The sequence below is a fragment of the Populus trichocarpa genome, chromosome 17, assembly GCF_000002775.5.
Source record: "Populus trichocarpa isolate Nisqually-1 chromosome 17, P.trichocarpa_v4.1, whole genome shotgun sequence".
NCBI classification, from domain to species: domain Eukaryota; kingdom Viridiplantae; phylum Streptophyta; class Magnoliopsida; order Malpighiales; family Salicaceae; genus Populus; species Populus trichocarpa.
In genome coordinates this window covers 2,365,123-2,389,239 of record NC_037301.2, presented here as the reverse complement: position 1 = coordinate 2,389,239, position 24,117 = coordinate 2,365,123, and the positions used below count along the sequence as shown (strand labels likewise).

At 31.0% G+C, this 24,117-nt stretch overlaps 2 protein-coding genes and 1 long non-coding RNA gene across 4 annotated transcripts; 1 reads left to right on the top strand and 2 right to left on the bottom strand.

Moving 5' to 3' along the window:
* Positions 1-1,933: 1,933 nt before the first annotated feature.
* LOC18106967 (CMP-sialic acid transporter 3) lies at positions 1,934-9,198 on the bottom strand. Of its 2 annotated transcripts, XM_006372872.3 has the most exons (17): positions 8,961-9,193; positions 8,720-8,877; positions 8,029-8,243; positions 7,548-7,664; positions 6,978-7,034; positions 6,801-6,878; positions 5,730-5,774; positions 4,965-5,024; positions 4,754-4,876; positions 4,503-4,580; positions 4,071-4,140; positions 3,451-3,558; positions 3,154-3,287; positions 2,971-3,050; positions 2,636-2,681; positions 2,480-2,561; positions 1,934-2,393 (listed from the first exon to the last, which is right to left on the bottom strand). In XM_006372872.3, exons 3-16 carry the CDS (start codon positions 8,194-8,196, stop codon positions 2,511-2,513), a joined length of 1,215 nt encoding a protein of 404 aa, XP_006372934.1. In that variant the 5' UTR covers positions 8,197-8,243; positions 8,720-8,877; positions 8,961-9,193; the 3' UTR covers positions 1,934-2,393; positions 2,480-2,510. The 2 variants fall into 2 exon arrangements, with proteins under 2 accessions (XP_006372934.1, XP_052304545.1); XM_052448585.1 differs by having other exon boundaries at positions 1,934-2,561; positions 8,961-9,198.
* Positions 9,199-15,899: 6,701 nt separating this feature from the next.
* Positions 15,900-18,400, top strand: LOC18106966 (uncharacterized). The gene is made up of 2 exons (XM_024589445.2): positions 15,900-16,026; positions 16,281-18,400. The coding sequence occupies exon 2, from the start codon at positions 16,326-16,328 to the stop codon at positions 18,225-18,227; it is 1,902 nt and encodes a 633-aa protein (XP_024445213.1). The 5' UTR covers positions 15,900-16,026; positions 16,281-16,325; the 3' UTR covers positions 18,228-18,400.
* LOC127904513 (uncharacterized) lies at positions 17,764-22,687 on the bottom strand. Its single transcript, XR_008057786.1, has 3 exons — positions 22,325-22,687; positions 17,995-18,269; positions 17,764-17,907 (listed from the first exon to the last, which is right to left on the bottom strand). It is a non-coding gene; the product is annotated as an uncharacterized LOC127904513 (long non-coding RNA).
* Positions 22,688-24,117: the final 1,430 nt, after the last annotated feature.

Here is a 24,117-nt window from a genome sequence, read left to right as displayed (position 1 = left end):
ATTTATAAAAAAAATATCAAAACTAGTTGTTACTAACAAAACTAGTTGTTACTATCATGGAAGGAAAATGAATAAGAAATTATGCTCTTTCAAGTATTTCTATTGAATGTGAGAAATGGCTAGGAGAAGAAATTTTGAGAGAAAATATTGTTGCAAGAATAATAAGTATTAAGCATGTTTTTTTTAAAAAAAATTATAAGCTTGCCACCTTCTCTAGTAATAAAATGAGTGGTATAAAACTTATGTGTTAAGATATATAGCTACAAGCTGGCAATAAAATGTTTTAAAATGTAAGAGCACATAACAAGTATCATGCATGCTTTTTATTTAAGTGAAAATACCAAATGATTTTTTGTAAGGTATTTTTCACTATGTAATATTTTGTTCACTAAAAATATTTTTAGATAGAAATTTGACAATAAAATATTTTTTAATGATGAAAATCATTTTATGATACCAAATTATATTCTATAAAAACTTGATCATATAATATAAAACCTAAGTATCTCCAAGTCCAGTTAACATCTAAAGAATCCAAAGCTTTAATTTAATGTAAAAAATTCTTACAATAAAGATTCTTACAAAAAATAATAAGAGCTTGGAGTATAGCATGGCTTCGAATCATCCATCACCCATTTATTATTAAGAGATAATAATCTAATTTGAACTCGATAAATATCGACAAAATCCAATCGAAACGAGTGTGTATTTTTTAAATTTGATAGATAATAATTAGAATATAGATATTGTCAAACCCGACCTGAAACCTTCTCGAATCTAATTCAAAATATGTATTTATTTTTTATATTTTATTAATTAATACATAATAATAAATAACAAATACTCAAAAACCAATTAATACTTTTAAAATTTTTTATTCAATAAATAATAAATAAGATATAAAAATCAAGAAATTTGAATCACTCGCGTACATTGACACCCTACTTACCATCAAATATGTCACATTTCTCAAAAGAAACTTTATTATCCCTCTTGTTCGCCCCCACCACCTGGGAATCTACCAATTTATTCATTGCCCTCGTTTTTATTTCCTGCAATAAGTTTTTCTACAGATTTTCCTTCTGTGTTTCTCTTTGCATCTACATCATCCACATTGCTAGAAAGAATATAATTCCCAAGTTCACTAATACCCAAATGGGGCCTCTTTAAAACCCTCCAATCCCCGCTAGAATCTGTCGAGTCTTCACTTTTTGCTTCAACGGATTTTGGTACAGCAGTTGCTTGTTCATCACCACCATTTTTGGAATGATCTGGTTTATTTTGAGGAAATGGTAGTTTCAATCTCCCTGGGTTAAGATGTTCAGGGAGAATACTATGGCCAAGCTCACCGATGTAGTTTGGGGCATCTTTGTTCCCTGTACTTGGTTTCTTTAGAGTTCGGTGAAGGTGGTGGCTATGGAGCTTGGCTGGTTTGTACAGCAGTCACATACTTTTACATGCTATATACCATTTCTAATAAATAAATCATGGTTGAAGGATGTCGAAGCCTAAATTAGAAATCAAAATACTAACTCTCAATCTCGAATGAGTCAAAATTCCGAAAGAGTCAAAATTCCGAAAGAGGTCGCATCCGATTCGCAGTCTTTGTCTCGCTGTGGCTTAGGAGGAAGTTAGTAAAGTGTTTGTGGAAAGCTGATCGCGGGTAAAAAATAGCGTTTTTTTGGCTTGGGGGTCAAAAATTAATTAATTTCCGAATAAAAAACATTTTAAAAAACTAGGAATACACTCTCCAACACCTTCTTAAACAGCAAAGATGATTGTGAAAAACAGTCTGCCCTGTAAGCAAAGCAAATATGGAGTGTGAAATGCCACTAAAATATCAAATATAAAAAAAATTGTAATCAATTTATCCATTTAAAATGCATATGCGAATAGCCATGTCAGTTATAATTGTTATCAATGCGGAACTACATTAAGAAAAAAAATAACTATTTTTTGATTTACTGCGACAAAATGATACATTTAAATAGCATGATATGTATAAGGAAAAGGGGACATTTTTTCTCATTACACCATATGGACTTCTAAAAGAGAGTAAGAAATGATATTTGGGCAAACAGGATAAAGAATATCTTTAAAGGAAAGAACAAAATTAACCCCACATTAGTTTTCAAAAGGCAGGAAAGACATCGGGAACCAGGTACCTGGTAACCCATGTTACTAATCTTTGTCAAGCCTCGAGCGGGGAAAACCCAGATAACCCGGGCATGATTGAAAGGCACACCGACCGGGTGAACGAAAGAAGCAGGAAAGGATTCTCAAATGTGTAAAACAATTCTTCCAAGTTGTATTTATTTTTTGATTCTGACAATGGACTTGTCTTCTCTTCAGTCCAACAAGTCCTGCCAAAAGAATTCTTCCCACAAAAATTCCTGAATAACAAAGATTGTTGCAGCACGCCTTTAATATCTAACAGATAAGATTTTAAGAAACATCAACATCTTAACAATAGTTGTACCTCTCTAATGTAAAACAAATTCAGTGAAGCTTTAGGTAGGGAGTAGAGGCCGTCTTTCATCCTCTCCTGCATGACGAGTTGTCTGGACAGAGCAAAAACGTGGTAAGTTTGAGAACAGTTAATACTATCTAAATTATGGTAACTACAGATACACACCTCTACATGAGCTGCTGCTGCCAAATCTAGGAACGAATCTTTTGACCTGAACAGTAATAATATATAATGTACTTCATTATTGGAACGGAGAAGATAAACTAAATCAGAAGTATTTTCTCGGAACTCTTTTCCATCCTCATCCAAGAATAAAAAAAAATCACATTAAGCAACTAAATCAGGTTCCCTTGAGGCATATCCAATTTAAAGCTGATCGCGGGTAATTTTTTCAAATTGCAGGAAGAACAACTTAAATTATCCAAAGCTATTTCTTACACTCTGGCCACTTGGAGTGAGTGTGTGTGTGTGAAAGAGAGAGAGAGAGAGAGAGAACATACTTGAGTTTCTCAGGAACATCCCTCAGTTCTGTTATTCCATTCTGCTGTTCGTCCTTGACTTTTGCAAGTGGTGAAAAGAACTGGATGACAAATCAAGCCAAATAAAAGAGGGTACTCAATTTTTTTTTAAAAAAAGTTCCACACAATCCAAAAAATTTCCTTTCAATTATCTTTATAAATCACCTGGTGCATTGAGATGAACACAATAGAAATTCCTAACATAAAGTTTATGGTCAAAGTATGACCAAACAAGGCAGCAGATGCAATGCCAGTGAAGATTGTTGCGACTGTTGAAGAGTACTTCTTCAGGATTGTATCTGAAAATATCCAAATGACATCACTATCCATGCGTTGCTAATGATATTTTTATGCCATCACTCACAGAAGCACGTATAGGTAAGATGAAACTCCAAATATGAACTTAAGACATGTAGACATCGAAATCATTTCATGCAAAGGGGCATTAGGGGTGAAAAGAACCTGCATATTTGAAGAAAAAAGAAGACAAAATTCCTTGGGCTGCATTGTTAAATATTAGAAGCATGGTAGCTTTTGAATGTCCTTCCAGGATGTTAAAGCTACTGGGTCCTGAAAACATTGAATATTAAAATGTCAGGGGACACAACCATAAGTTTTGCATAAGAATCCCATGAAACAAAACTACCAAGATCATAGGCAATGGGCATTTGATCATCTCATGAAAATATTATTACTAGAAAATGTTTTGCATTACTTTTGAACATAATAACAATTCAATCAAAGATTCTTAGAGGAGTGTAGGAGCCAACTATAGATGCCATCATATTAGGATTTTATCAATCATTCCAATACCCTATTAACAGTAAAGAAATTTAAATCTTCACAGCAGTTCTTATGTTCCAAATATTCACAACTGAAAAATCCACCATAAAAACTTCTCATCAATGTCACAAGTAAAACTAGATAAAGGAGTAAAAAAAGCTGTCCAAAATAAATCAATAAAACGCAAACCCATTAATGGCATAACCTGCAAACACCTGATATTAGAACTCAAGCATTGCTCTCAATGTAATCATAACTTCCTTGTAAAATTAAATTTAAGTAATAGATTTCTTCCATACCTTTGACCACGACAGTTCCCAGTATTGCTAAAAAGTTGAATATAGCACCATATCCATATAAAAATACATTCTGGAAGCAAAAGAATTGGAGTCAATGTTAGGATAACTTATTGAGATTTAATTCTTTCAAAATCCAAATATCAATTCTGAAGTTCACAGGGCAGAAGCAGATTGACCCAATTGTTAAATAATGGAGTCATGCACTACCAACTCAAAGTCCTTCAGAAGTCAAGAGCATGTGCTTGACACCTGCTAGGGAGGTCCTCCCTAGATTAAAGGTAACAATTACTATACTTCATATTGGAATCTATATAAACAATCATAATCACCATTTGATGGTCATCACAAGTGAAACCGTAAATAACATGACACTCTCAAAACTGTTTTAATGCTGAACATAAAAAACCAAATTCCTCAACCATGACATGTCACCTGTAGGTATATGCTAGTGTCATATTGGCTCTTCATAGCATATTCATTAAATACAGAGGCCATAGATGGAACGGTCACCTGTAAAATTCCAAAAATCAGCCTCCAACATGAAAAAAAAAGAAGAGGAACATTACAAAATTTTACATACAGATAGTCACTTTTAACAGAATCTGCTTTCATAACCAGCACTTCATGCCATTGAAGAAAAAGTAATTACTATCCTCAGCATTATGATACTTGACTTCACTTACAAAGATCAATGTGTAGATGTATGCACCCGTTGCAACTGGAAGGCCCATAGCGCTAGCACCTTCAGGTAAAGAGCGCAACTGATTTACACTTATTCCGATGAGCAACAAAGCAAGAGCTTCCCACTGTTAAGAGACCCACAAGTCAGTCCTATATTTCCCAAGAAAATGACATGGAAAAGTGGTCATAAGTGAACCTAAAACATGGAATAACCTGAATTATGGAAAACCGACGTCTCATTATGAATTTCAGTAAAACAGCAATTACCAAAACCTGCAAGTTCACAGAAAGAAACAAAATTTAACCTAAGTACAAGTTCATGATCTAAAACATAAATGTGAGCTTGTATTCCCTTCTAAAAATAACATGAGCATTTCTCTATAAAAATTCTGGTAAAGAGAGAAGCAGTATCCCAGTTCAGCATATCTAGGCATAATTTATCCACAAATGAAGTTCTTATTACACCTCATCCAAGCCCTAGGTGAAAAGAATCAAATATGATTAATTTCATTAATTTTAGCATCCAACTAAAACTATTTCTGTGAGATAAAAATCCTTTGTTTTGGTTTACTAATTTATCAATGTGTTCTACTTCAATTTTCGAAGATGTTTTCGTAGAGCATGCTGTTTCAGTGGAAAGTGAGTGTCCAATACTGAGAGTACAGGACCAGAAACTGCTCAGAGTCATTTAAAAGCCACTATATATATATTAGGAAACATAAAAATTTTCATCTGGCACTCCGAACCAAAAGTTGATTTGTCAGTTAAATGTTGAACAGCTTCGAAGCATTTTATCTGTAGTTTGTGAGTCTTCTTCACCTATATTTAAATTCAAGATCCTTATTGGATAGTGGAAACTGAAAAAATGTTACAAGTCCACCAAAGCTGGAAGCATTAGTGTTTATCAGGGGAAGATCATGAAGCTAACAACCAATATAACTTAGCTTCTAATAATCAGAAATATGCATCATAGAATACCTTCAAATTGCTCAGCATCTTCACAGTTGCAGGATTGAAATATAACTGCAAAACAAAGAATAAATTACAAGTTAAGGGGTGTATGAGAACACAAAATAATGCTTCATTCTACGTCTGAATAGATCTTAAATAAATAAAAAAAGTAATATCATTTCCACTCTTATTTTAGCAAAGTTTCTGAGTAATCTTGTGTGTAAGCCCCACTATTCACAGCTTCCTGGATTTATAGTTTCTTATGCCCCTCAAGGCATCAAAATAGAAGCTGGAAGAACTCCTAAGCAGATAAGAAGTTTCTAGATTTACCTTCGGTATAAAATCACCAAAAGCAATTTATCCCGGTCAAAGGAAGCAAATGCATTGATTTTCATAATTGAACACAAAAGTTTAGACTTTGCATTATTCTGGTGGGACAAATTCTTCTCTTAACTTAGCCAAATTGAAAATTCTGGATCTTCTTTATCATTTTGATAGTTTACATGCATTCACTCCCTAGAGTAAGCAACTAGGACAATTAGCCTTTCACAAAGAAGAGCAAGCCAATGCTGGCACAATATTCTTTGGTCCTTTTTGGTAATACTGTTTCCGCAGAATCCATCATATTTGATAATTATGTGTCATAGGATCCAACTAACAATTGTGTTTGGTTGACAGCCCATGAATCCAAACCCTACACATAATATCCTAGAGTCTTTGTGTTCTTTATGAGGTCGCATATGATGCAAATACACAACATGCATTGAGAAAATATACAAGGTAGGGTCTGCCAGACCCAGCCACAACCCAAATGCACATCATGTTTTCTTAAGGCCCTCCCAGTCCAATCAGCAACTTGTTTATCTCACCCATATATTTACCATGGTCAGGGAAGGCTGGGATAAGTTGCCCATTTACCTCCTCAATCACCATCCCTATAAACAATTGCATCTCAGTAGTTGCCCCCATGCATGGTATCGAGCCATTGACACAAATATGGTAGCAAATTGAAATACAGTAGAGTACAAAATGTGGACAGAACAGTAGAGTACAAAATGTGGACAGAATAGATAGGAAGAGATTACAAAAGAATTATACCTGCATGATGAATTTCAGATAGTTATTGATAGCATAAAGAAGAGCTGGAACTGCAAGAAGAACATTGTTACGAGCTGCCTGTAAAAAAGATAATGCATGGCCAGATTTAAGGCTGTCAAACATAACATTGAAAATCTTTTGTTTAAATGTGCAACCCTTCTGAGAAAAAGATGATACCTGTACAAATGTGGAGATTGATAGAAGGGGCTTCTCTCCAACTTTCTGATGCCTCGCCTGCATAATTAACCAAAACTTTACATCATCAGCTAGAAAATGAATACACATAAGAGGCATAACAAGAATCTTTTGTTCAAGAGTCTTTCTAGTTTTCATGAAAAAACTAACATTTAATGAAATGCTATAAGCAAACACAAAAACAAATCGGGATAAAAACTAAAACGTGAAAAATAACTACAGAGTATAAATCATCGAAGTCAAGATCTCTCCTTATTTCCAAGCTCCATTCCACTTATGAAGATTGATTTACATATCAATACTCAGTTGGAGATCAAATATAACATGTATTAGGCATGACAATTGGAGAAAATCCAATTCTTTGGCAATGTTAGTTATATATAGTGACTATCTCAGCATTCAAACCTAAACACTTTGAAGCCACAAGCATAAAACTATAACTACTGCACTATGCAATGTCCATTTGCTTTACATTAGGCCATGGTAAGATGACAAAGAAAAAAATGGAATCAGGCATACACTTAAATGACTAGAAAAGAACATAAAATGTACCTGGAGCAAAAGCATGACAATTGCAAACAGAACCTTCGCAGCCTCTATCAAGAAGTTAACGCTAAGCGGGCTAAAATTGAACTTCCCATCCACCTTGGACATATAAACCAAAATTGGCTGGCAATAAAAGCAAATCAAACATGTTAAGAAATCAAAGAAACAAGAGGACAAAAACATGTCAAGGAATCAGAGAAACAAGAAGACAGTTGAGGCAAAAATCAAATTAGTTATTATTGCACACCTAAACAAAACAATACCACAACAGATATTTGAATGAACTATATCAACAACGGAGTCACTCATATTCACTTAGTCAGTCAGCAAAGCACAATTCTAAATGTAAACATAGAAAAGTAGCAAACAGATCTATAAGATAGCTTACCCATCCCAATTTCCAACAAACTATATTCAAATGAACTCATATTAGAAGAGAGAGAGAGAGAGAGAGAGAGAGAGAGAGATCATGAAGGCAACTAATCACCTGTAAACCAACTAAGACACAATCGCCAACAACCAAAAGCACATTAAGGGCACGCTGCTTTGATGAAACCCTGATCTTATGCCGGTCATAAGCCTTCGAATATGTTCTAGAATTTGGAGAAACCAATTTCGAATGGCACACACTGCATTCTAACGTGCCGTTCTTCATTGGCTTCCTCCTCGCTGCTCACACTTCCACACCTCACAAAATTAAATCTACACAGAAAAAAAAAGGTTAAAAAAGAGTTAATAACCCACAAGGAACACTCATTAATTATTACTATCAATTGCTAATTAAACATTTAACACTTGATTGTTGAAGTTACGGATTTAAAGCATATATTAACAACTAAGGAAATTAAAATTCTCTGCTCCATAAAGAAATTAACCAAATTTATTAACATAAACATAATTCACAGTTAATAGCTAATCTTTGTTCAAATCATGCGCAAATTTCAACTCTTGATACCTAATTTACTTGAAATTGTTAAAAATTAAACATGGATTTATAGCTAAAATTCTCCCTGGTCCAATAAATCATAAGAAAGTAATTAAATTTATTAAGATAAACAGAATCCAAACCAGATCCAAACAGTACATTAAGAACCATCAGATCCTGCACTTTCAAAGTCCAAAACTAACACTTCGTTATCTAAACAAAGAAAACAACAAAAAAATCACTTTGATCTCACCTGAATCACAATCTCAACAATTCATCTGCCAATAGTACCCTCGTCCGCCGGTGAAATCTCCGATCAGATCCACAGCTCCTCCAAAATTGAATCCAATTCTCTCGCCGGGGGAGATTCGAATTGAATTCGGCAGACAAAAATGAGAAATGGAATTCTCTCTTAAAAGAAACTCGAAACGGTTAGAGCATTAAAAGAGCTGGTGCTTTAATAAAAGCAACGGAAATCAATACGTTAATCTCACCTAAATCAATCTCTTAAAACCTCATTCACCGACGGTGAAATCTCCGGTCAGATCCACTGCTACGCGGAAATCCAATTTAATTCTCTCGGCGAGAGAGATTTGAATTCTCTCTAGAAAGAAAGTTACGGAGAATTATTATTATTATGAGAGAGGGAGGTGCGATTCAGAAGAATATGCATGCACTTTATTATTATTGCTTCGGATTTACAACAAAACACACGGTGTTTGGTGTGTTTGGGTTTTGGTTAATGGAAAACGACTTCAATGAAAGGTGACAGACCAATCACGTGTCAGATTTGCGTGTGAAGAAGTGGAGTCAAAGTAAATGAATGCTGCTTTATGGTGATGTGTTCATTCTTATAAGTTATATGGGATTCACTAATTCTTATATGATTGTTTTTACTGTAGAAAGCATTATCATATCAGTTTAATTATTATGATATCAATTTATGTATTAATAAAAATTAATTTTATGCTTTTTTTATTTCATGATATTTACAAATCATCTTATCAATGTACCTATCATTTGACATTAAATTATAAATATATTATGCTTTTGTTTATTTCATGATATTTATAAATATATTATGGTTTTTAGATTTAATATATTTCATTCAATTTGTTATAAGGTAAGAAAGTTAATATATTGACGTCTACCTTTGTTTTTATTAGGTTCTAAATCTTATTGAAATTATTTTCAAATAAAAAATTATAAATTAATCCCTATATTCTCACAACGTTAATTAAATAGTCCCTCTAGTTTCAAAAATATTTAATTAATCTTTATGATTTAAAATCTATTTGGAACATGATTACTTTCACCTATTTCATAATATTTTTTCATTTATTTTCTTAAATAAAAAATAGATAATATGGAAACATGGATAAAGAAACAAGATATTTTAAAAACAAAGAAATATTAAATTAAGCATGATCAACATTAATTGATTAATTTTTAAATTACAAGAACTATTCATTTTATTTTATAAAACTAAAAATATTAATTTTTAATTTTATTATTTAACAATGATATTTATTTAATACAACAAAAGAAACAAAATTAAAATCCCAAACCCAAGTCATGTTATATTACAATTACAATTACATTAAAAAAAAAAAACTAAAAATGGTGGTGATTTTTCTTTAAATCTGCTTCGCTAGACCAACGTTTTGTGCTTTTTATAGTTCTTGAAGTTTTTTATTATTTTAGTTACCAATTTTTTTTAATTTTATTCTTGCACAATATGTTATTTCGAATTCAAGCAAGAGGAATTATTTTGATTTTCTTGGTATAAGGTTTTTGAGATGTCAAAAAAAATTAAAATTACAAGGATCTAATTTGATATCTGGACTAAAATAAAGTTTTTTTTTTCTTGTTTCACTGTTCAAATCATGCCTTCTTTTATATATTTTTTTGTCTTCAGAATTGTTTTGATTTTTATTTTGATCCTTTTAGTTTTTACAATTTTTATTTTAGTTTAAAATTTTATTTTATTTATTTTTCAGCCTTTGAATTTGAGAGAGGAGAGAGAGTGTCATCGAAAAATCATAGTTTTCAGACACGGCCGGTCCAAGGCATCTAATAAAAATTTGTTTTAGATACTATTACAAAATAAAATACTATTTATGAAAATTTTGTTTTAGATTTTAGTAACTATATAAACTAGTATCTAATAAAAATAGTAATTATAAGATATACCTAAATTATGAATATATAAAAGCATCATTGGAGTGGAACTTTTTTAAAAAGCCATCAGAGAGAATATTCAAAATTTATAATGGTAGATGAATTAAATAATCTTTAAATTAATATTGATATATTTTATTCAATTTTTTATAAGGTAAGAAAGTTAATATTGAAATTAAATAATCTTTAAATTAATATTGAAATTATTTTCAAATAAATCTTATTTAACAAGAATAAATTATAAATTAATCCCTATATTCTTACAACGTTAATTAAATAGTCCCTCTAGCTTCAAAAATATTTAATTAATCTTTATGATTTTAAATCTATTTGGAACATGATTACTTTCACCTATTTCATAATATTTTTTCATTTATTTTCATAAATAAAAAATAGATAATATGGAAGCAGGGATAAAGAAACAAGATATTTTAAAAACAAAAATAAAATATTAAATTAAGCATGATCAACATTAATCAAATAATTAATTGATTAATTTTTAAATTACAATAACTATTTATTTCATTTTATAAAACTAAAAACATTAATTTTTAATTTTCTCATTTAACAATGATATTTATTTAACACAACAAAAGAAATAAAATTAAAATCCCAAACCCAATTCATGTCATATTACAATTACAATTACATTAAAAAAAAACTAAAAGTGATGGTGATTTTCCTTTAGATCCGCTTCGCTAGACCAATGTTTTTTGGTTTTTTAGTTTTTGAAGTCTTTTTTTTATTTTATTCATTAATTATTTATTAATTTTATCCTTGCAATGTTATTTCAGATTCAAGCAAAAGAAATTATTTTGATTTGTTTGAAATGAGGTTTTTGAGGTGTCAAAAAAATATTTTTACATTCGATTAATGCTTAATTTTACAAAACATATTTGATTTTGTTGCTTTAAAAAACAATTTAAAATTGCAAGGATCTAATTTGATTTTTGGGCTAAAATAAAGTTTTTCTTTTCTTGTTTAACTGTTCAAATCATGCCTTCTTTTGCATTTTTTTTGCCTTCAAAATTGTTTTGATTTTCATTTTGGTCCTTTTAGTTTTTACAATTTTCATTTTGGTCCAAAGCTTTATTTTATTTTATTTTATAGTCTTTGAATTTTAGAGAGGAGAGAGAGTGTTATAGAAAAATGTCGAATAAGAGAGAAAATTAATGATTGACAAAATTTCAAGATGTTAATAGTTCCATTTGACAAAAGAGTTTCATTCAAATGTTTTTGCTTTTAAACTTTCTATAAAAAGTAGATGAAGGTTGACAAGGAAATTTTTCCCATCTTGATTTTGTATTGTTGGGCCAATTTAGGAGTATTTTGAGTTGATATATTAATTTTTTTAGGTTATAAAGGTGTTTATTAGATGTTTTTATATGAAAATAGGCCGAAAATAATTGTTTTGGTAAAAAAAAACCTAGTTCAATTTTCTGACCAACTCTCTGGTGGTTGAAAACTAAGCATTCAATGACGCATCGCTTAGTTTTTTTAAGGAGGTCATCACCCTTTGAGTCAAACAAAGAAAAAGGAAAAGGCTAAGTGCGCGGAACTAGCCTTGCAGACCCACGCGCGTGGATTTTTTATTTTATAAGACATGCATATTAGTCTATGTAGTCTTAGGTGCTTAGCGGCCTTAAAATTTTCCACCTCTTTAATTTAAATTTCAATTCAATAAAATGAATTAATTAAAATTATATTTTGAATATTATTTTATTAAATATCTTTCAAGCCTTACTTCATTTTATGTAAGATTATAACATTCTTTTTATAATATTTATAAATGCTATTTTTATACAACCCTTTATGAGTTTTTTTCTTTAAATTTTATTTGGTCACTTTCTTGTGAATGTCTATTCTTGATAAAATAATTCAAACAAACTAGTCTATAACTCAAATCACATGTTTCACGAGTTAGACTAAGTTTAATCAAGTCGATCTAGAACACTGTCATCTTAATATTTTAAAAAAGAAGTTAAACAACACCATCTTTTTTCTTCCATATAAATTGAAATTCATTCAAATAAGTTAGTTAAAAATATATTTGGAGTGTAATTTAAGAAAATACTTTTTTTTCTTCAAATTAGACTATGACGTTGTTTTTATAATATTAACAAATGGTCTTTCTATATAACCTTCAATAATTTATTTATTTATTTTTATCTTAAATTTTTTTTAAGTGAATGTCTATTTTTAGTGTGAAAGATGTGTTATGAGAAAAATTATTCATTAAACTCAAGTAAGTCAATGACTCCAGTCAATAGTTTAATGGGTTAACTAGACTGACTTGTTTCGATCTAAAATGTGGTCCTCTTGATAAATTTTTTTTAAATAAGGTGAAACAAAGTTGTCTTGGAGTTTTTTTTTCCAAGTCAAATCATATCTTGAAATTTTTTAATTGAAACTCATTTAAATAAGTTCATTTAAAGTGTATTTGGGGTATTATTTAATAAACTATAGTTCAATTTTTACTTTGTTTTTAAGATAATAACATATTTTTGTAATATTAACAAGTGCTCTTTTTATATGGCTCTTCATGATGTTTTTCCTTAAATTTTATTCAATTGATTTTCTTTGCATGTTTATTTTTATTATCATATAATTAAATAAAAATTTTGATTTTAAAAAATAAAGTTATTAAACTTAACCGGATATATGACCTATGTTATGGGTTAACTCGGGTTGATAAAAAATGTTATCGCCTTAATTATTTTTTTAACTCAAACGAAGGTGGCTTGAAATTTTTTTAAGTCAAATCAACTTTTGAATGGGATAACCGAGTTGCAATTGGATCCGCTAGGTCAAACAGAATACATCAAGACAACTCTAACATGATTCAACTTAAAACTCATGCCATGCAATTAGAAAATTCATAAGGTCAAGTCAAATTAATAATAAGAAAGTATGCTAGTAAGTTTTTTTTTCTAATTGGATTTTAAATTTTACTTTTTATAAAAAAAATTGACACATAATTTAATAAAAAATTAAATAGCACAACACAACATGAGATCGTGTTTTTTTTTTAATCTTCATCTATTTCTCAATTTCTTGGTTTTTTTATTATCATAAACAACTCTTTTTAGTATTTACTAGTTTATTGGTCCGCACTCTGCCACGGGCTGGACCAAGTTTTTTAAAGTGAAAAGGAGCACTAAGAGCATGAGGATTTTTTTGACAATGCTATTAAATCCGAGCAAGCATGTAAATTTTGAAATCCCTTGACCTGACTTCTTATCTAGCCCGAGTTTCCAATTAAACTATATAAGAGCTAAACTGATATGAATTGATTGATTTAATGGGTTTAAAGAAAACTCGAATGATTGGTAAAAGCATGGATCAACTTATAAAAAAACCAAGAATATTTTTTTAAAAGTATCGAGACAATAGCATATTGGATGACACCGGTCACATGCGACTTAATTCATGAACTTAGTCGGGTTTAGTAATTTTTTAAAAAATAATTTTGACTTAATTATGTGATAAAAATTAAATGCTTGCAATTTCAAGTATCAATCCTAAAATAGATATTTGTTCAAGACCATAATAACCTTAAACAAAACAGGAAAACCATTCACGAAGTCTATTTCCTAACCAATTCAATATCAATGGATGAAATAAAAAAATAGTTTTTTAATTATTATCAACAATAGGTAAAAGATCAAATTGCCTCTAAGATGATGATTAAGCCCTTGAAGTTAAGCTTTAAAAGTGAGTGATTTAAAAAAAAAAAAAAACCTTAGACTCAAGTTAAGTATTGTTTTGAATTTATAGGCATTATATCAACTTAAATTTGCAAAACAATAATAAAAAAGATAGCAGTAACCTTGATAATTGTAAAATGGCTATTTCAGAACAATTAAAGTATGATGAGTATGAAAGCCATTGTAGAAAAAATCAGTAAACTTACTCCTTCAACCTGTACTAATTGATCCATGTGATTCTAAACCTAAGTTAATATTCCAAATTCACAACACTTGGAATTGAAGATTCAGGTTCAATTAAGAATTTTAATTGTTAACCAATTTAAATGATGAAATTGGAAAAACAAATCTCAAATTAAAAAACTAACCAAAGCAAAACAAAAAAAGAAGAAGAAAAGAATGAGCATCAAATATGGAAGGAGAGAAAAATGAAGGGGTGAAATTGAAAAAGAAAACAAATTAAAAAATTATTTTAAATAAAAAAATCAAAAGAAAGAAGACCAAATTTGATTTATAAAAAAAATTAAAGGAGGATGCAATTGAAAACAAAATAAAAATTGTGAAATGAATTAAAATAGAACAAATAGAAATAAAAAAATAAAGGACAAAATCAAAAGAAAAATAAAATTAAAGGGTTGATATGAAAATATGGAGGGCCAAACATGAATTTCTAGAAGGAAAGAAAAAAGAAAAGGCTATTAGCAACGCATCAGAGGTCCGACGACTACACGCATCGCACAAGGAAAAAGAAGAGGCCAATATGAATTGAATGACATGACATGATAATATTTTTGACCACCATATTCAACCGTATATGCTACTTGAAAGGAGTGAAACGATTGATGCGTTGATGCATGCAATATACACATCAAATGCTTATTGCATCTTTTTATTTAAAAACAAATAATACTTTAACATCAGGACTCAAACATTATTAAAAAAAAAATAACCATTTGAAACTATGAATTAGCTTCTCAAGTCAAGCTTTTAAAAATTTAAATTTAAAGATAATAGAGTAATTATATTATAGTAAAAATATGAAATGCCTCAAAAGACTCTAAACCTTTAAATGATTATTTACTTTTAGGGTAAAAAAATTATTTTATTGTGGAAAAACATAATGAAAAGATTTAAATATTCTTTAACAATTAAAAACTAACAAATAAATAAATAAAAAGACCGTTTTACCTCTTAAAAATCAATTTATTAAGAGTTTTTTCAAGAGCAAAATCATTAATTCACTATTACAATTTACACTAGTACATATATATAATGATTTTTTCATATATTTTAGCTTTATCTTTAATTATCTTATATGATTAAAAACAATACAAATTTTTATCATTTAAAAATTTTCTTAGTTTAAAAAAAACATTAACCCGCGTATCTTTTTCTTGTTAAAATTACCTTTTGATCCGGCCCAGTACGATCTCTTTAAGCTGAACACCGAAGAGAAGAGAGCACGACATCGTTTTAGTCAAAGTCCTATAATCTGTGCTTTTTTGTTTTTTTTTTTTAACTACTTCAAAGTTCAAACCCTATAATACATTTTTTTAGCCAGACTTCTCAATATTTTTTTTTTAATTTTTTTTTCTCTCCCAGGTTTCTCTATCTTTCTCGGGAAAATCATTAAAGTCACATCGATCTCGTTGGATTTCATTGGAAACAGAAGGTACATCTCTGAGATTCTTGCTTTATCTTTATCTGGGCTACTCAATTTTAGTTTACTGATGCAAATTTAGTTCTTAAAGAAACTATGATTTTCCTCTTTTCCCTTGTTTGGTTCCTGGTAAAAGGTGGGAAAAAGAAGAAAAATAGAAAAGGAGCTGACTTTCTTGATGTTGGAGTCCTAAATTGAAATGGGATTTTTTTTTCTGGAAAATTTTGGTGAATGTATTGTTTGTTTTGGATGATCTTGTTGTCTAGATTGAGTTTCCTGGTAGAGAACAGAAGGGGTTTCTTGCTGATGTAATGGCACTTGCATTTATCTATAGTCTACAAAACGTGTGGCCTTTTTCAATATTGAAAGTTGATGATTTGAAAGCATCTAATGAAATAGTTAGGAAGCTTTCTATACCAGAAAACACGAAAAGATTTGTTTTTGCAGTTCGCGATCCGAAATCTCAATCTGTGATTTATATACTCTGTGCTCAGAATTTATCTGAGAGGTCGGCTGTAGACGTTGAGTGCCTTGTTAGGGAGGTTCGACCAGATGCTGTAGTGGCTCAGGTGGGTCATTCGGCGTTGGTTGATATTCAAACTGAAGAGAGTGAATTAGGAAATATTGTTGATGAGCTAGTTCCCACTTCGTCATTTGGAGTGATTAAAAGATGCTTTTTAGAAAAGATTAATAAGGAAAAGTATGAAGATGTGGCTGGCAACTTGGTTTTGAGAGAAATGTTTGGGACTAGTTTTCACGGGCATATCTTGGCTGCCAGGAGGGTGGCCAAGGAGGTCGGTTCATCTTTTTTGGTGCTGGAAACATCATCCATTGATACAGTTATCGGGGACATTAATTCGAGTGAAGCTGACACAGGGAGCAAATTTCATGCTTTTGTTAGTAGTTTAGTGCCACAGAATGTGGGTTCGATTGCTTTGCAAAGTTCAAAGAGGTTTAGTCTTGATGATAATGTTCAGTCACGGATGGTGAAGTTGTTATCTTCTTATATGGATGTGTCATTGTGGAAGTTGAGTCCATCAAGTTCTGTTTCAGAGTCAGGATTAAAAGAAATTCAGCCAGGAAACACTTTCCAGGTGCCACCATTCGCCCAATCTGTTTATCCATTACTCCTGGATCTACATAATATATTTATTGATCTCCCATTCATTGGGAGGGCTTTAGCCTTTGCACAGAAAATGCTAGATGATGTAAACAGGGGGGAAGCTGTGGATACCCAAATTATATCTGAAGTGCACACCTTCCGAGTTGCTGTTGAGGGGCTGAGAATTGCCCTTAACAGTGCCGGTCGATTGCCCATTAAAGAAGCGGGGAAGCCCAACAAGACTAAAGTTGAGTTTTCAGAGCTTCAGGTTCAGGACAAGTCATATGCACTCATTGCACAGGCCCTTCAAAGCCAGACTAGGAATTTCAAGACTATAGTAGCCGTGGTGGATGCTAGTGGCTTAGCAGGTATTAGGAAACATTGGAACACTCCTGTTCCTCCAGAAGTGAAGGATTTGGTTGGGAAGCTTGTCACTAATTGTGAAAGTGATGGAGAAGTTCCTAATCATGATGAAAAGAGACGGCTACTTTCTAACAAACCTATGGTGGCAGTTGGAGCTGGGGCAACAGCAATTTTTGGAGCTTCGTCTCTTTCCAAAGTTGTTCATGCATCGACATTCATGAAGGTTGTTACATTTAAATTTCCTACTGCCCTTAAGCTTTTGCTGATCCAAACTCAAAAGATAATGGCAATATCTATGGGCAAGACTCTTGGTCCAACAAAACTGCTGGCCCCTGGACTGGCCAATTCTGGAGCCAATGCAACATCTGCGTTGAAAGCAGCTGTTTCTGCTGAGAAAATCCGGACAGTGGTCCACAGTGTTATAGCCTCTGCTGAGAAAACCAGTTTTTCAACTATGAGAACAGCTTTCTATGAAATAATGAGAAAACGGCAGGTGCAACCTATTGGTGTCCTACCTTGGACAGCATTTGGTTGCAGTGTTGCAACTTGCTCAGCATTGCTCATGTATGGAGATGGGATTGAATGTGCTGTTGAATCTCTTCCTGCAGCCCCGTCAATTGCCAGTTTGGGTCGTGGGATTCAAAGTTTGCACCAGGCATCTCAAGTAGTTGTGCAGACAGATGGCACCAGAATACAAACATCTATAGAGTCTTTGATGAACAGGTTGAGGAAAGTAAAGATGCAATAAAGCAGGACTCGCATCTTTTATTTTGTTGTATACAAGCTGATACTGCTCCAAAGTTATTAGTACTGGAATTTAGAGAAATCTTCTGTATATAAATAGAAAGCAGGAGGGGTGATTTGTATTGTCATGGATGTTGATCTTTATTTGAAGTCAATTTTCTAAAGGGTTCTTTACAATGCTGCCTGGTAAACATTTTACAATTGTTGCCTCTCCCTGCTTCCCTCTCCCTTTATCTCTATGTTTAACTCCATTTGACAATTTCGCATAGGTATTACTTGAGATTGCATTGTTAATTCTGACGCAGTCGAGAAGAAAGCTCTCAAGCAATGGCTGCCATTGTTATGAATAGCAGGCTGCTTGCTAGAAGCTTTTCTTCGGTTTCACAGTCCTTGATTCCATCTTCTCTCCATTACTAAATTGTTTGTGTAGTTTAAATCATAACTGAAAGTTTTCGAATCCTATGATGAAGCCAAGCAAATTAACTATAAACCGAAAAACCAAAAGAGGAGATGGTTTCAGTGTATCCCTCCTCAGTCCTCACACATCATTATTTATTAGAATACTATTTTGTTTTGTTTTTTTTTTTTAGTTTTTTTTGAATTAATTTTTTTTCATCCTTTAATATTTTTTTTCTTTGATTTTTTTTCAATCAATATTTTTTTGTTTAATTTTATCATTTATTATTATTATTTTTTTCTATTTAGTTATCACACTTTTATGACATGGATCCCAGGTTTGACGGGTTAAACCGGTTGACTCAGATTTTTTTTAATTATTTGTTTTTCAATTTAGTTCTTTATTATTGATTTAATATTGATTTGATTGAGAATTAAATTTCATAATTTATTTTGTTTACTTTTTATTAAGTTATCTTGGTCTTATGACCCGAGAATTAACTACAAACTAAAAGAGGATGCAGTTTTGCTATACCCCTCACAAAACACTATTTATTGAAATAGTACTTTGCTTTGCTTTTTTTTTTCTATGATTATTTTTCAATCAATATTTTTTTTGTTTAATTTCATCTTTTAATATTAGATTTTTTTTTCTATTTAGTTATCACTCTCATAAGATGGATTTCAGGTTTGATGGGTTCACCTAGTTTGGCGGGTTAACTCGGTTGGCTCAGATTTTTTTTCCCTAATTTTTTTTAATTTCATCCTTTCATATTGATTTGATTAATAATTACACTTCATGATTTGTTTTGTTTACTTTTCATTAGGTTATCCTGATCTCATAACTCGATAATAGTGCTTAACATGTTAATCTAAGTTGACTTGGGTTGTTTTTTTGCATCTTTTATTTAATTGATTTTTTTTCAATTTTATCATTTAATATTGAATCAATTGGAAATTAATAAAAGAGGATGCAGTTTTACTATACCCCTCACAAAACACTATTTATTGGAATAGTACTTTGCTTTGTTTTTTTTTTTTCTATGATTTTTTTTCAATCAATATTTTTTTTGTTTAATTTCATCTTTTAATATTAGATTTTTTTTTCTATTTAGTTATCACACTCTCATGATATGGATTTCAGGTTTGATGGGTTCACCTAGTTTGATGGGTTAACTCGGTTGACTCAGATTTTTTTTTATTTCATCCTTTCATATTGATTTGATTAATAATTACACTTCATGATTTGTTTTGTTTACTTTTCATTAGGTTATCCTGATCTCATGACTCGATAATAGTGCTTAACATGTTAATCTGAGTTGACTTGGGTTGTTTTTTTGCGTCTTTTATTTAATCGATTTTTTTTCAATTTTATCATTCAATATTGAGTCAATTGAAAATTAAGTTTCATAATCTGTTTTGATTTGCTTTCATATGAGAATATTTTGGTCTCATGATCAAGATCACGAGTTTTGATATTTTAACCCTTGTTGAAACAAGTTATTTTTTCTTTTTATTTTTTTCTAAGAGGTTATATTGGTCTCATAACCTAGGTCACAAGTCCTTCAACGTTAGACTTGCTTTTTATTGGGTTCTTCCTGTTTTATGACCCGGGTCGCGAATTTGACGGGTTAACCTAATTGACTCATTTTTTCTCTTTTTTTAATTAATTTTTTTTTCAATTTCATCAATTAATATTATGTTTGATTGATAATTGGACTTCATGATTTGTTTTAGTTTTTTTTATTAGGTTATCTTGGTCTTATGACCCAAGAATAGTTCTTAACGATTAACTCAAGTTGACTTGTCTTATTTTTTATGTTATTTTTTTAATTAAGATTTTAAAAAATTTCATCATTCAACATTAGTCCGACATGAGAGATTGAGAATTGAGCCTTATAAGCTGTTTTGATTTTCTATCTATGAGGTTATCTCAGTGTCAAGACCAAAATCATCGATTTGACAAGTTAACCCGAGTTGAATCAAGTTTGTTTTTTAATTTTTTTTTCTTATAAGGTTATCTTGGTCTGTTGACCCAGATTATGAGTTTGGTGGATTGATTCAGGTTGTTTTTTATGTTTTTTTTTAATCTCATCTTTCAATATTGGGCTGGTTGGGAATTGAATTTCATATTTTGTTTTGAATTGTTTTTCATGGAGTTATCTTGGTCTTATAACCCGAGTTGCAAGTTTGACATGTTAACTTGGGTTGTTTTTTAGTTTTTTTTAATTGTTTTTTTTTCAATTTTACCATTCAATATTGAGCTGATTAAAAATTAAGCTTTATAATTTATTTTGATTTACTTTCTATAGGGTTATCATAGTCTCATAACCCGGGTAATGAATTTGACACGTTAACCCGGGTTGTCCCAAGTCAATCCAATATGTTGTTATTTTAATATTAAGAAAATATATCATCTTAAATTTTATTTAGTCAAATTTTATTTTCATGGGTTATATATGTTGTTTTTGGACTAATAAAATCAATCGAGTTATATCGGGTAAACTCTCACATAATTTAATTTTTTTCCACTAAAAAAAACATAAACCACATTTAGATATTTTTTTTACATTCAAATTTTTTTTAACTTAATCCAGAGCACAACAAGAGTGAATATCTTAGTTTATTTTATAGTTATTTTGGGAGGCTAGAAAATTCTGCTAGATGTGCAGAGTGCAGACTATTTCCTCAATATTAATTATTGATCACAAAGATAACTTTATGTCCAGCCATAAGCTGCTAGAATTTGAACTGCCATGGTTTATAATTATTTTCGGAGATCTGAAAGTATGAATCCTTACCAGTTGCAGTGACAAACTACTGTTTATTGGGAGAAATGGCAAATTAGAGCTAGCCATATTTACTTGAATGATTCTTGAACTTTTCTTGGGCCATCTGACAGCCTATGATAGATTTCCTAAAATTTATTTATGCGGCCTTCTGTCTCAAAGAATTTGGCAAGAAACGATCGGTAGAAATTTATAAAAATTTACTTTTTAAAATTTGATTTATGGTTTAAATACATGTTATTAAACTTGGCTGGATACATCAACTAGGAATCTAGTCGTTCTCATCTAAAACTTGGCTTAAACTAGGTTAAAAAAGTTGGGTAAAAGTTGATCTAGTTAAATAAGAGATTATGTAACTTAACTCGATCCTATTATTTTGGTTAAAATTTAATTTGAATATTAAAGTTGTTTTTCTTAAAGCAATGACATTTTATTTTATTTTAAAATTTTTTAAATAGTAAAATAATACTGTTATGAATTGATTGAAAATCTTGAAATAATTAACTTGAAGTTAATTATTAGTACTCTCATTAATCACGGCATATCTAATTGTTTATATTATATGTAAAAGCTCAGTTTTTTTTTTTTAAAAAAAAAGTGAATTTTTTAATATTTTCAAATCATTTTGATGTATTGATGTTAAAAATAAATTTTAAAAATAAAAAATATTATTTCAATATATTTTCAAACAAAAAATACTTTAAAAAATAACCGCCACGATACTAAACATTCAAAGTATTTTGTCAAACAATTTCACATGAAATCAAGACAACACACAAGCAATTCATTCTTTCAATCTGGAATTGCATTACAAAAACGTGAAAAATAAATAAATTCTGGAGTTAACTCAGAATCTAGTATTATAAGTAATTAATTATACATGCATCAGCTAGCGTTAATTTGATTCCAATCACACCTTAGAATCCAACCTCTGTGCTTCTTTTCCTGCGCCAACCTCCAGCACGGCTCGGGCTGGAAAGACTTTCTTGAAGATGGATAAGAAACAGTTCACTTCGATATCAAGCTCATCATCATCATCATCCATCTTAGCCTTCTCCTCTTCCATTCTCTTCAATTTATCGTTGTGTAATCTTCGCAACACATATGCTTCAGCTAGACAGTACCCATGAGTTGCCATGGCCTGAAAACATGTTCCAGGCGTCTTTGTTGAGAGACCAGTGGAAATGAACTAGGGTTGATGATGAGCTGAGAGGCTTTGTTTGGGTCATTTTATAAGGGTCTTTTGGCTTGGGGAGGAAGGAAGTCGTGTGCTGTTTAGTGGTCCAAATGGAATTATTGTAAGCCTTGAAAGTGAAATATTTGTAATCTTTTGGTGGACAATGTCATGGCAGCGTAGAAACTTTGTGGAGATGGACAATAAAAAAAACAGGGGATGTAAGAAACCCTTGTGTTTAATTATTGGTAATTACGTGTGCCTTGGTGACCAAGTGACTAGCTAAGTAATTATTTCCAACACACCCTTGGACTTGTATGTGTTATACATACTTAATACATGAACTCCTAACCAATCACCGAAGGTAACCTCAACTTATAATTACTCTGTTTTAGAGAAAGCTGCCAACTCTTGGTGAAGCCGTCTTCTAGGAAAGATTGCTTGCATTTTGATGAAGTTAGACTGGGCTTTCCACGATTGCAATCTTGGGCTACAAGCTCTAGAATGCTCTAGAATGCAATCTTGGGCTTCTTCTAGGTTTGTAATTCCATTGTAGTCGTTCAAGTTGGCCATGACAGAGACACAATCATTTAAGAAATAAGTGTACAGCACTTGAAGATAAAATGGAGAATCTTTCATTTTGTAGGGGTGATCGTTGTTTGTTCTTTGAAGATCATGCAATTATTAATATCGTCTTGCATCTTGATCTTTTTTGACAAGAAGCTTGCGTGCGAGATTAAGAGGAAGATTGATAACAAAAGCCACTTATGTGAATATGACTTGCTAAGGAATGCTGTTTATAGCAAGATAAACTCCTTTAGAGAGAGTTGGAGTATGAATGTTCTTGTGCTTACTAGTTTGCATGTTGTTCTATCTTGTTCCTTAAAAGAATTGAAGTTATTTTTGTACACTTAGTAGAGCTAGATGTTATGTTTTTCGTGAAGGGAGAGAAAAATCTGAAACTGTTGTTGTATAGATACAATAACATTGTTGAGCACTTTCACTTGATACGTGATTTGTTTGAGAATTGGAGAAGTTGGAGTAACTATAGTAGAAAGATTAGTTATTCTCTCATATCTTGAAGTTTTCAAGTCGTCATCCATTAAAAAAACTTTTGGTGATAAGAAGTAAAACAAGAAAGAACTAGTTTTTGTTCAGTTTTCTATAGATAATGCCACTAATGAAGCTATGAAAACTTCAGGATTGGATTGAGCTCTTTGAGACTACGATCTTGGATTGGTGGAGCGATGGGCTTGGCCACAAGTCTCGTGGGTTGATGGGTGACTTCCACAAACTTGTATGTAAAACAAGTTTTTTATTGGAATAGAGGGTCATTTTATTCTTAACTTAGTATCATAGGAGGAGTAATTTATAGAAAAGAGAAAGAAAATGAAAAGTATAGAGAGTTTGTGAAATGGTAAAGCTGCTGAATGAACTTCAATTATTATTTATTTGATAACTCAAGATATTTATATATCTCACTTACATAATTTTACCTCATGGATTGTGATGTAATAATAAAAAATACCTAAAAA

Coding starts and splice junctions, on each gene's coding strand:
- LOC18106967 (XM_052448585.1), bottom strand. CDS start 8,196: ATGAAGAACGGCACGTTAGAATGCAGTGTGTGCCATTCGAAATTGGTT. Junction 7,665..8,028: donor GTGTCTTAGTTGGTTTACAG/GTGATTAGTTGC, acceptor TTTTATTGCCAG/CCAATTTTGGTTTATATGTC. Junction 5,775..6,800: donor ATCTGAAATTCATCATGCAG/GTATAATTCTTT, acceptor TTTGTTTTGCAG/TTATATTTCAATCCTGCAAC.
- LOC18106966 (XM_024589445.2), top strand. CDS start 16,326: ATGGCACTTGCATTTATCTATAGTCTACAAAACGTGTGGCCTTTTTCA.